The sequence below is a fragment of the Cavia porcellus genome, unplaced genomic scaffold, assembly GCF_034190915.1.
Source record: "Cavia porcellus strain 051 isolate PalLab524CR breed Dunkin Hartley unplaced genomic scaffold, mCavPor4.1 scaffold_18, whole genome shotgun sequence".
NCBI classification, from domain to species: Eukaryota; Metazoa; Chordata; class Mammalia; order Rodentia; family Caviidae; genus Cavia; species Cavia porcellus.
In genome coordinates, this window is record NW_026947501.1 from 61,175,383 (window position 1) to 61,187,840 (window position 12,458).

The 12,458-nt window shown below is 45.3% G+C and overlaps 1 protein-coding gene across 4 annotated transcripts in view; it reads left to right on the forward strand.

Moving 5' to 3' along the window:
- Positions 1-12,458, forward strand: part of Fam184b (family with sequence similarity 184 member B) — a 90,221-nt gene that overhangs the window by 32,365 nt on the left and 45,398 nt on the right. For all 4 annotated transcript variants that reach the window (XM_063230116.1, XM_063230117.1, XM_003465039.5 and 1 more), the window contains exon 2: positions 11,089-11,847. In XM_063230116.1, the coding sequence (XP_063086186.1) occupies positions 11,089-11,847 (759 nt within the window). The remainder of the gene's footprint in view (positions 1-11,088; positions 11,848-12,458) is intronic.

Sequence of the window (12,458 nt, forward strand, 5' to 3'; positions counted from 1 at the left end):
AGTCCATGGCTGATTGATTCCCAGACAAAAACAACAAGACAGCAGGGCACAGTGGAGGAAAGCTGCTCAAAGCATAGCAGCTAGAAAGGAGGAAGAATCAGGGACAAGAATAAATCCTCCTGGGTCATGCCCCCAGTAACCCACCTCTTTTTACCAAGCCCCACCTTTGAATGCCTGAGACTTTGGGGGAACATTTTAGATGCAAACTTTAACACACACCTTTGTGCTACCTCCTGCTCTTGGCAGTCCTCCCACTGGCCTCTCCTTGCCTTCCTGGTTGACATTTGTTCATCTTTCAAAACCCAACTTATGTGTCTTCAGTACTTCAGGGCCTTTTCTGCCAGGACGAAGTAATGTTTCATTCATTCGATAAATATTTACAGAATCTTTTCTACAGTCTGTGATATAGTAATGAACCAAGCAAACAAAATTCCCCACCTGAATATACCTCATCCAGGGTAGAGAAGCAAATGAAGTCACCAGATCATATGTTAATTCTATGTTTGATTTTTTAAAAATCTGTTGTTTTCAACTGTGGCTGCATCATTTCATATTCCCCCAAGTATACATAGGGGCTCCAATTTCCCCACATGCATGCCAACATTTCTCTCTTTCTCTCTCTCTCTCTGTATGTTGAATATCTAAGTGGAGAGCACTTAAGTGAGCACCAGGATAGATGAGTCTGATGTCCAGGTAGCAGTCCAGACTAAACATATAAATTTGGGAGTCCTTGCAACGAGACAAGTGTAAACTCATGAGATTAGAATGTCTGCAGAGGAGAGAATGGTCTGTGATTAAAGCTCTAGAGCATTCCCATTTTTTAGAAGAGAAACTAACTAGAGCATTCCCATTTTTTAGAAGAGGAACTAACTAGCCAAGGAGATGAGAGGGTGTGGCCAGTGCTCAGCAGGAAGGTGTTATAGCCTGGAAGGTGAGTGAAGACTATATTTCTAGGGGGAGGGAATGATTTGTTAGGTCAAATACTGCCAAAGAGTGGAATAGGTGAGACTTGGCTATTGTTTTAACAACACAGAGGCCATTGACGCCATGGATGAGCTGTTTGGTTGAATCAGTTGGAGTGAAATCCTCTTGGAGAAAATATAAGAGAAGGGAAGGTGAGAAATGAGTGGAAATAAGCAAAGCATTTGAGGGGTTTACTACAAAAGAGCAAAGAAAAGTGGAGGATGTGGGATCAAAGGCTTTTTAATGACCAAAACTGAAGCATGTGTGTATGTTGATGGGACTGACCCCCTGATGGTGATGTAGCAGAAAAGAGATTGTTGTGGCAATGCGATCCTTTCTTCCCTTGTCCCTTTTCCAGTACCTGTTTAGGTTTGTAACACACCAGTCCAGATACCACTGCACAGGTGAACTGGTTTGCTTTTTGCCTGTTTGTGTATCAGGTTTTGCTGCAACAGTGCTGGGTAACAACCAACTCTAACGTCTCACTGGCTGCAACACTGATTTATTTTATGCCTAGGTTGGCTGCTGTTCAGCTGGGCTCAGCTGGGCCAGACTAATTCCAGACTGTGGGTTGGAGCACACCCTACTCCATGTCTCTCTTTCTGGCCAGTGGCTACCCTGCACATACGTTTCTTGTGACAAATAGTAGACTCACAAGAAGGGAAGCCAACTCATCTATAAACTCATTTAAAGCGTTAAAGCATTTGCTTGTAACAAGTCCATTCACATTCCAGCGGCGAAGGCAAGTTAAACAGCCTGGGTCGGGCCCTGGCAAGAAAGGTGGAGGAAAGGATAGAAAGGTGGACAAACCATCGAGTCTGCTACACTTTACTCACCTGTAAAGTTTTCAACAGAATGGTCTTGTTTGTTCTGTTTTTCAGAGGCTAACACTATGCCTGGCATGTGGTAAATGCATCAAAAACATTAAACCAAAAGAATTTTATCAGCCTTTATTTTTTTTTTTATAAATAAAACTTTTTTCTATCATTCTAGCTCTTTCACCTCTGGATCCAGAATGGTTTGGGTTTGAATCCCAGAACTCTTACATTTTATGTCACTGATTGTTGCCAATAATATCAGTAACAGTATAAAATGATACCAGATGACATTGCTCGAGTGATTTATGTGTGCTGGAAATGCTGTAAAATGCAATGAGGTGTGGATTACTCTCTCCACTGTCACTAAAGGGGGAAAAAAAGGAGGCTCAGACCTTTACTCGAGGTCACACAGCTAGGAAGAAGGGGAGCTATGATGTATAATCAAGTCCAGCAGGCTCCAAAGCTATGTGGTGAAGTGAAGTTAAACCTACTATAAAGTAGGACTGGGGGCTGGGGATTTAGCTCAGCGGCATAAGCACCTGCCTTGCAAGTAGGCGGTCGTGAGTTTGATCCCTGGTACCAATAAAAAGTTAAAAAAAAAACAAAATAGGACTAAGCGTGAGACTGTCCACTGTGAAGGACTGTAAAGTTGTTAATTGAAAAGTCACCTGTAAATTACCTGGCCCAGTGAATGTCATATTCTGGGCATTCAACAGGTATCATTTCCCTGTTACCTTTTTCCATTTCATTTCTGACTTCTGTTGCCCAACGTGATGGAAACTTTCCTCAGGATCTGATGCCCATGGGCCATCAATTACATTCTTATGAAGCCTCTCATTCTCAACTTTTAAGACTCAAAAGGACCCCTGCTGAAATTTTCTCTGAAGTCAAACCATGATCAGTGGATTTCTAAAACTCTTGGGAAGACTTCCCGACTTGTTCTCGTCTATTAAATTATTCACACCCCTTGATGGGTTCTGGTCAGCTTCCTCCTGAGGAAGTGGATTTGTAAGCGAGGCGTGGGTGGTCTCTTTGTGTTCCAGTGCAGTAACAGCGGGTGAGTGTCAGCAGATGGCAGGGAAAGGGTCGCCAAGTGATCTGGGAGGCACCAGGCTAGGAAGGGTGGATCTGCTCAAACAATTCCTGAGAGTGTGTCTCCCAAAGGGAGTTCCATTTTGAGGGGATGGAGTGAGAGAATGAAAAACCATCCAGTAAGTACCTACTGTGTGCCACTTCAGAGATGTATTCCTATTTGATCTTCACAAAATTAAGGTCTGGGATATATAACAGAAAACCCAACTGGAGTTGGTCCAGAGTTGGCCTGGTTTCACAGACTCTCACTCTTACAGCCAAACGCAGACTGTGGTTCAAGATGACCATTGAGAAAAGAATTTGTCTTAGATGGAGTGACATTTCTTATGTCAGTCTGGCCAGATGTTGGTCACATGGCATTCTGAGCTGAAGGGAAGGCTGAGATATGTAAAACAGACTCACTGAGGAACTAGGGATTCCATTTCTTAGAATAATATAATTTTATTAGTCACAAAAGTTCTAAATCATGAAAGAATACATTTAACAGTATGTTTGTAACCATCTCATTTAAAAGGGTAAAAGAAAAATGAAAACAATTCCCACGTCTGACCTGAAAGTAAGGGTGAAATTATGGTAAGTTCTACAAAAGCTGTGTAGGTTGAAGCACATATGTAAAAATAAAAACAATGGTCTTGGTCGAGCTTTCCCATTAGTACACAGAATCCAAGAGCCACAACTGGGAAGAGGAGATGTTTAATCTGGCTTATGATTTCAGGAGACTCAGTCCTGCCTGATTCCAAAGGCAGGACACCACAGCAGAAGAGTGTGATGGAGCAAAGCTGCTCAGTTCATGGTGGCCAGGAAGCAGAGTGGAGGGACAGTGCCAGGGAGGAAGGGGCCAGAGACCCAATGGAGTACCTAGGGTCACTCCTGCATGACCCGTACAGATGAACCCAGAAGTACACTTTACTAATCCCTGGACAGCTCTCAAGCCCATCAAGTTGACAATGAAGTTAATCATCACATAGTAGAAGTTTTGTGATGTTTAAATTATAGGTGATTCACATATGTGCATATATACAATATTTTGGGTTTAGGGATTCCATTTCTAAGGCAAACAGAGAAGCAGATAATTAGCACATTGACAACCTCTCCTACAGTGAAGAAGAAAATCCAGGACTCCTTCATTCCTGAATGACCCATTCCTGAACGCCCACCACTCTGCCTGCCTCATAAGAAATACTGTTGACACAGAAATCTCCGTCAGGCTGGAGGTCCCCTGTGGGTCCCGTAAGTGGGAAGTCGGTTTCACTGGATGGTGCTATGAGCCAGGCAGCATGCTACACGTGTATCTCTCGTCTCTTCACAGGAAGAATGGGGCACACATCCATAATTTTCCCTTCCCATATTACATTCTGTGCCTAACCTCAGCAATCTATATTCTTCTCCTGACATTTACTAAACACTACCAAATGCTCTAGACCTTTTCCTAGCCTACAAGTAAGAATCCACCTCTTTATTTCTCTGCTGAGAAGGTAGCATTCATTATGTAGTCACTAAATATCAAATGTTACTGTTTATTACTAGCCCAATTAGCTCTCAGTAAAACTCTGAGATCCTGTTCTCAGCTAGGAGGCAGGAAAGCTAGGACTCCAATCTTGGGGTTTAAACTCTTAATTATTCCTCCTACAAAAAGCAAGAGAAAACACTCTATACTCGAAGAGAAGGAGTGAGGTAGATTTAGGATTGGGGCCCTAAGAAGTACGATGGGAAATTGAAATCACCCTGTAGGGAAAATGAACAAGGAATAATTATGAAAACTCAGTTGTGCAGTGTCATCCTGGGTTATCCAGATGAGATCAGAAGTCTTAAGCCTGAATTGGTACTATCTGACAAGGGCTATGGCAGCAGGGTTGAAAATGCAAAGGATGTGATGCTAGAGATGAAGATGTGACTAAGACGGTAGTTGAAATGATTGACCTAAGAAAGGTGAGAGCCTGGAAGAGAGATCATTGGATTAGGAGAAAAAAGAAGGATCAAACTCAGAAAATACAGCAAGGGGAAGGAGACTGCATGGAAAATGAAGTAGATGTACAGTAGGCAAGTGTCCTAGTGTAGTAATCCCAGGACTGCCCTTGCCCTGTGTAATGGCTGATGCATTGTGTCAAATTCAGAAGTCTAGGAGCTTAACTAATGGAGTCAGCAGTTCTACCTACAGGAGTGTAAAGGACAGGCACTTATGCTCTAGTTGTTCACTGTGTCAGCTTCAGAAGTTTAGAAGTTTAAGTGACTCAGCAGAGGGCCAGGTCCTCACTTTGTAAACAAGAGGAGGGCAGGGAGACAGCGTGAGTGTCACACTCACCCTAGGCTTGTTCTTTCCCCTACACCTTTTCCCTTGTTGCTCTTTCTGTCGCCCCTGGGCATGCCATCCTGCACTGGAACCAGCTGATTATGAATCCTCCACAAACTGTGAGCTAAATAAACCTTTCCTTCCTTAACTTTGGGCATTGAGTATTTTGTCTCAGCAGCAAGAGAAAAGTGATAAGACACCCTAGTCGCAGTCATTAATATTCACACAAATATCATGTTGTGTGAGAAGACAAGATTGATGGCTCTAAATGTTCTCAAAATTCTTCAAACTGCTTTTATGACCCAAAATGGCATATGATCCTACTCCCACAAAGGGAAGAGATAGCTCTTTCAACTCTTCCTGAGGATCATGAAGACTTGACCTTCCTAAGGCTCTCGCATTTCACTATCATATTTCAATATTACACTATTTCATTGGTGTGATGATTAATCTTGATGATCAGTTTTGTTGCATTAAGGAACACCTATTGCAAATTCTAAAGCACACTTCTGGGTGTGCCTGTGAGGGAATTTCCAGAGATGAGTGCCAGGGACAGCAAACTGGTAGAGGAGATCTGGCTGGTACCACTGGAACGTGGCTGGTACCATCCAATAGGATGGCGGCCTGGAAGTCCCAAAAGCAGAAGGAAGGGGAAGCCCACCAGTGCAGGTGCTGTGGGACTTTCCCTCTCTGCCTTCAGCTAGCTTGAGGTGAGCAGCTTTGTTCTGTGGCACCATTCCTCTCCACCTCAGGTCCATACCAATGGAACCAGCAGACTATGAACTGAACCTTCTAAAACCGTGAGCCAAAATCAACCTTTCCCCTTAAATTGCCTTTCTTAGGTATTTTGGTACAGCAATGGAAAGTAGTGGCACAATTTGTAAGCAAACAGTAGACCTCAGGTTTGCTGAAGGAAAAGGATGCAGAAAACGTTCTTAATGATGAAATAAGAAACATGTCATTTTCCACGGAAACAAATTTATATCTGTCAGTATGGAACAGAGAAATAAATTATGGCACATTTAATACAGTGATATCTGAAGCAACCAAAATTTAAAATGAGAAATTTCTTTATGTCCAAAAATGATATGAGATCTAAAATCTATTAAGTTAAAAAATAAAGACTAATGCAAAATAATATAATAAACTTTCTTATTTATGCATACACCATCTTGGAAGGTTATATGAATAGCATTCTGGACAATGAGGTGCAGGGAAGGGAAGGCAGAAGATAGTGGATCTCACACCCTTAGGAAACCAGGAGCTGTGAAATCAGATCTCAGCCTAACAGCAGTTTGGGGAGACCCTGGCAGGGACTGTTTTGGGATTTGGTTATGGAACAATATGACTAAATACACACGTATTCATGTGTCCTTAGACATTGCATATCCACAATGTGGGGCCTTCTCTGCTTCCTCCAGCCTGAAATCTGATCCTGTGTTAGTTTGGAGTAGCACCTAGAAAGAATTTTTACATGGCAGGACTCATGCTTGAAACAGGTGAGGCCCTTAAAACCCCCATCCTGGGGACTTTGGTTGTGAATCAAACAGGAATGACATTTGGGTTTTGTTTTTTCACCAAATGCTGTATGGCATCAGGATATATTACATCTAGCACTCGATTTGCTACTCTATCCTTGTAGAACTCCATACTCTGAGATAACTACCAAGTCCATATGTAGTTTAAAAGAAAAGCTAATGGAATCGCCAATGCCAGATTATATAGAATAATCTTTTCAAGAATATTTTGTTCTTCATCATGAAAAACACCCATTATAAGATTAGTCTCATATCAAAGACTTGATTCTGTTGAAAAGAAAAAATGAAATCAATCTTCTGTCAGTTGGGATATTAGGTGTACAGAAACGAGTTAACATAGCAGGCTTAAGTGTGCTTGTTTTTAGAATGAGTTGCTTACAAAGATTGGCCCTCAGCTACTATCTGAAAAATTATCCAATTTCCAGAGGTATCCCACTAAACTGATAAGAACTGCTTACCATGCCTAAAATGTTTATGCAAATAACATGGTTAGCATTAAAGGTTACCTGCTTTCTTAAAATTCAGGACTTTGCAACCTGCCAGTAGAAGCTGACTTGAATAGCACCCCACCCCAGTAAAACTGTGAGTGAAAAGACTTTAAAGAGCTTCCTTGCTTGACACATTTTAGGTGTTGTCGCAACTCCTCACTGAGTAACTCCAAGAGGGACCATTCGATGATTGCTCCTGGCTTGCTTTCCAGATTGCACCCATGTGCCTTTTCCCTTCCTTAGCTAACTTTGCTTTGTGTCATTGGCTGTAAAGAATCATAGCCCTCAGTATGACTATTGCCGAGCCCTGTGTGTCCCATAGTGAATCATCAAACCTGGGTGTGGTCTTGAGGCCTCCAACACATTAGTGTAACGGATTAATACTGCTTAAGAGACGGCATGAGGAGGTGAGCAGCTCAGTGCAGTAGTTTATTGCTTGCTCACCGTAGAGGTATCTGTTAGTGTTCCTGTGGGTGGTGGCTCTGCCTAGTTATTGGGGGCTTAGCTACCTTCCAACTTCTTTTTGTCCTCTGATTCTTCACAAACTCTGCAGATAGTAAAAGAGACTATGAGAAAAAACATTCTTCCTTCCTTCCTTCCTTCCTTCCTTCCTTCCTTCCTTCTTTCCTCCCTTCCTTCCTTTCTTGCTTCCTTTTTTTTTCTTCAGTACTGGAGATTGAAGCCAGGGCCTTCACACTGAGGGATCCTCCTGTCTCAGCCTCCTAGAGTGCTGGGATTACAGATGTGTGCCACCACTCCTGGCACATACTCTCCTCTTAACTTTAGCCCCTCTGTTGGCCCCAAGATGACACGCATCACTATCCAATTTCCTTGACAACTACAAGGCATATAGTGCCTCTGAAATGCAAGGAGCTGGGGAATGTGGTATGGCTCCATGGCCACTCCCTGCAGTAACCATAGATGTGGGCAACAGCTCCATCATAACCCTTACTGTAGACCTACTGTGCGCTCAGCTTCCTCCCTAGTGCCAAGGAGCGACACACAGAAGCAAGCTCATTCTTGCCTGTGTGCAGACTGACATAGAAAAGCATATTGCTCACCCCGAAGATGATGAGGTGAGGCCCAATCTTTTCCAGGGAGCCTTCTTCCCTATCAGCCCCCTTCCTCTGTGTTTCCATAGTAACCAATGCTGTACCCTTTGATAGCACTTCTCAGAGTGCACTGAAACGTACCCTTTCCGTGTTTGATTCTCCTGCTGAATCATATTTTCGAGGTCACAAACTCATGTGACTCAGGGCCCAGCGTGGAACCTGGCCCATCTGAGATGCGCTGTGCAGCATGATGAATAGCTGGCTCCCTGAGGCTGTGGAGCTGGGCCTGGCCCCTGAAGTGAGAGAGCACTGCAGAGCGAGTCTCTGACCTCGCAAATCTGCTGAACTTCTCTGAAGCTCAATTTCTCATTCTTAAAATAGGAAGAAAAAGGACTAATTTTGCAGAGTTGCCATGGGGATTTTCTGAAATTATAAACACGTATATAGCACCTGTCCCTGTACTGGGCACACAGTAGTAGAGTCTATAAAAATAGTTTTTATTATTAACACAAATCGCAGCCAATGAGGTACCAATTTCAGTGTCACCAAGCTGCCCTGGAAACCACTGGAATTGGCTAAATCCTGCGCACAGTGGTGAGAGGGAGGAGACACAGCAACAGCAACTGCGTTGCACTGTGGAGTCTTTCTGGGAGGCGAGAGGGATTTCACCCCTCGACCTTGACACAGAGAAAGTTGGATTCATGATTCCCCAGCTGGCGCCAGCTCTTCCAAGGTTTCACAGAGACCAAGCTCATTTCACTTTGACAACTACATTCTTCAAGAGAAAGTCCTGGGTCCTGGGTCCTTCGTTTGCTCTTTCACGTCTTCTCAGGGTGTCCATCCTGGGCCAGGCAGTGAGGGTGTACAGAGACGCTAGAGGTCAGGTCCCTCTGTCACAGAGCTTTGATTTTGGGAGGGAAGATGGACAATAAGCCAATTATTAGGCCATAGAGAGACAAAGAAAAATAAGATCTTTGGCAGTGTCTTGGATACATAGTGACTTTTACTTCAAGGTCTGCATACTCTAAACTGTTGTTAAACCTATTGCTTGAATCACCTCTAGAAGTACCATTTGGGCTTCAGCAACCATTTAGTAATTATGCATATGTATACATATATGCACATGCACTCAAAACTTCCTCTCTTATTATTTCTGACTACTTTATTTTCTATTTAATGATTATCTAAGGTTTACAACTTTTCTTAGATGGGTCCCCTTGTGTTTCCCAGGCTGGTCTCACACTTGTGAGCTCAAGCAATCTTCCTGCCTCAGTCTCCTGAGTAGCTGGAACTATCACTGTGTGTCACTGTGTGCCCAGGTTCAACTTTGTTTTAAAACACAATAGTAACATTTTTGGTTTTTCTAAGCTATATGTTAGGGAAGCTACAGTAAAAACTCTGCTTTTCTAGTCAGAGAGTGAGTCCCCAGTTGGTAAACCTCCGCCAAGCTCCTGAAGAGACCCTCAGCCTCCAAGGAACTCCTGGAGATGGTTTGGAAACCATGGGTGAATCACTAGTAAGAATGTGGCAGTGACATCATGGTCCAGCTCAGTAAACTGACTCGTGCATTAGAAATCACCAGCAACCCAAGTGCTGCCTTGCAATACAGACTCCTCGCTTCCCTTCCTGATAGCCAGCTCCCAGCCCCCACCCCACCACAAGCCCCCCCCCCAGTGCCTGCCTCCCATCCAACTCAGCGCAGTTATCTGATAGATGTCCTTACCTCGTTCTTTGCTCACATGGTAGAAACTTCCTCCTCACCTCCACACGTTGATGGCTCCCTCATTCTCCAAATGCAAGTACCGTGCCCAGTTCCCACCTCTCCCTTCCCTCCTACTCCTGAGGAGGACCCATCTCTGCGACCTGCCCTTCTCAGGGATTTTAATCCTTTATTATCTGTTGCCACTGCTGGGGCATCAACCTCTGGATTTTCCATGCAGGGAGGTTCAGTGATTCCTGTCTTCATACAGCTGTGCTCTCAGATCTCTCATTAATCAACAGTCTCCTGATTCTGTGTCTCCATCTGTAGTCCACGCTTTCTTCTCTGAGCTCCGGACATTTTTCTATTTGCCTTGGCACCTTCTCCATGGACATCTAGAAGCAGTGGGATTCAGTGGGTCGAAAGAGAATTCTTGATTTTCTTCTCCATACATATCTGACCTGCAAGTTTGCCCTTTCAGGACCACCTGGGAATCCTTGATCCCTGGGCTTCTCACTTTGTTTCTGTCTTTCCTCATCCTAACCACGCAACAAATGGAGCATTTTCCTATTGTTTTACCAGTAGAAACAGAAGACATCCTTGTCCTGTTCCTGCTCTCCTGCAGGAAGCATTCGGTCTTTCAAGGGGGAATGTGATATTAAACCTGGCTCTTTCATAGAGGTGCTTTCTCAGGTGGAGGAGGGGCCCTTTAGCTTCTGGCTTGTTGAGAGTTTTCACTACTCCTCATGGGAGAGTGCTGAGTTTTCGCAAATGTTTCTTTTAAATCTATTGAGAATGCTGGATTCAGTTTTTAAACGTTTTGTTGGGTTTCATGTCCTGACATGTTCTTTCTGAACGAGTTGATATCACATCACATCCTTGCATTCCTGCTACTCCTGAGATGCCCTTGGAGACATCCATGTAGTGCCTCTCCCCAGCCTTGCTTGTGTCACCCCTGTCACTCCTTCTCTGCTGTTTCTCTGCTTCTCCCTGATTAATCACTGCCACCCAAGTTCTCCTCTCGGGCCCTACTTGTGAGGAATTTGGAAGTTCTCCTCTAGCAAAGAGGAAGGAGCATCTCTGGAGGCAGGCACCCTCACGCACACCTCACCTCCCTCCCTAACCCAATTCTGTGGGTTTTCCTGCAGGTGATTTATGCCCTGAACACCCGCCAGGATGAGGCCGAGGCCAGCATGGAGGCACTGCGGGAAGCACATCAGGAAGAGCTCCAGAGCGTGGTGGCTGAGACAAAAGCCAAGCTCCAGCAGGAACGGGGCTGCCCCCAGGACGAGCAGGAGGCCCTGCTGCAGCGAATCCAGACCTTGGAGAGTGCCCTGGAGCTGCAGAAGAAGCTGACACAGGAGGCCCTGGCAGAGTCCGCCACATGCAGACTGGAGACCAAAGAGAGAGAGCTGAGGGCAGAGGCTGAGCATGCAGAGCGGGTGCTGACACTCTCCAAGGAGATGCTGGAGCTCAAGGCTGACTATGAGAAGCGGCTTCGGCACCTGGCCAGCCACGAGGCTCCACCATGGAGCCAACTTTCCCAGGAGAGCCCAGATGCCAAGGCAGAGCCTGGCGGGGGCCCAGAGATGCAAGAGGTGCTGCTGGAGGTGGAGCGGCTGCGGGCGGAGAACCAGCAGCTGAGCCAGGACTACGCCCGCAAGGCCGAGGAACTGCAGGCCAGCTACGAGCGGGAAAATGAAGCCATCCGGCAGGCCATGCAGCAGTCCGTGAGTGAGGCCCTGTGGCAGTGGCAGGAGAAGGAGAGCGACCTCCGCAAGAACTTCCAGGTGCAGGAGTCGGCCCTGCAGGCCCAGGTCAGGAAGCTGGAAGGGGACCTGGAGCACAGGGGACGCAAGATCAGTGACCTGAAGAAATATGCCCAGAAGCTGAAGGAAAGGATCCAGGTAGAGCCACCCCTCCTCACACCTCCTCACGGGGGCAGCAGGCAGGGCTGCTAAGGCTGAACACCCGCTGTGTGTCGGGCACTGGGCCAGTCACTTGACTTCTACCAAGCTGGCACTATCTCCATCAAGTTCAGCTACATTCACTCAGCAAACATCTACTGATCGCTTCCCATGTGCCAGCCCCTCGGCTATGGGAAAGGGCCTCTTGGTGAGCTAGACTTAGCCTGCACCTCGGTGAGCCTAGAGATTTTACAAATGAAAAACTCAGAGACACAAAGTCAGGCCTAGCTGGGCACACAAGGAAAAAGATTTGGGGCTCTGTTCAGCCTAACTGTAACATCCACATCCATTCAGTAAAATTTGCTTCTCCTGAAAGGCCTGTAGGACTTTCGTGTGGATAGAGAACAGGGACATCTGAGTCCATTATGTGAGTCCTACAAAAGCACAGAGCCTCATCTCTGAGAGTAGCAGCAGCTGAAATTTCTAATAGTCCCTGAGCACTTTTTTTCCTCTACCAAACACTTTACCTCATTGCATCCTCCCTAGGGAAAGGTTAAGTGCCCTACCCAGGGCCGCACAGCCAGTCAGAAGCTGCATGGCACTTGATGAAC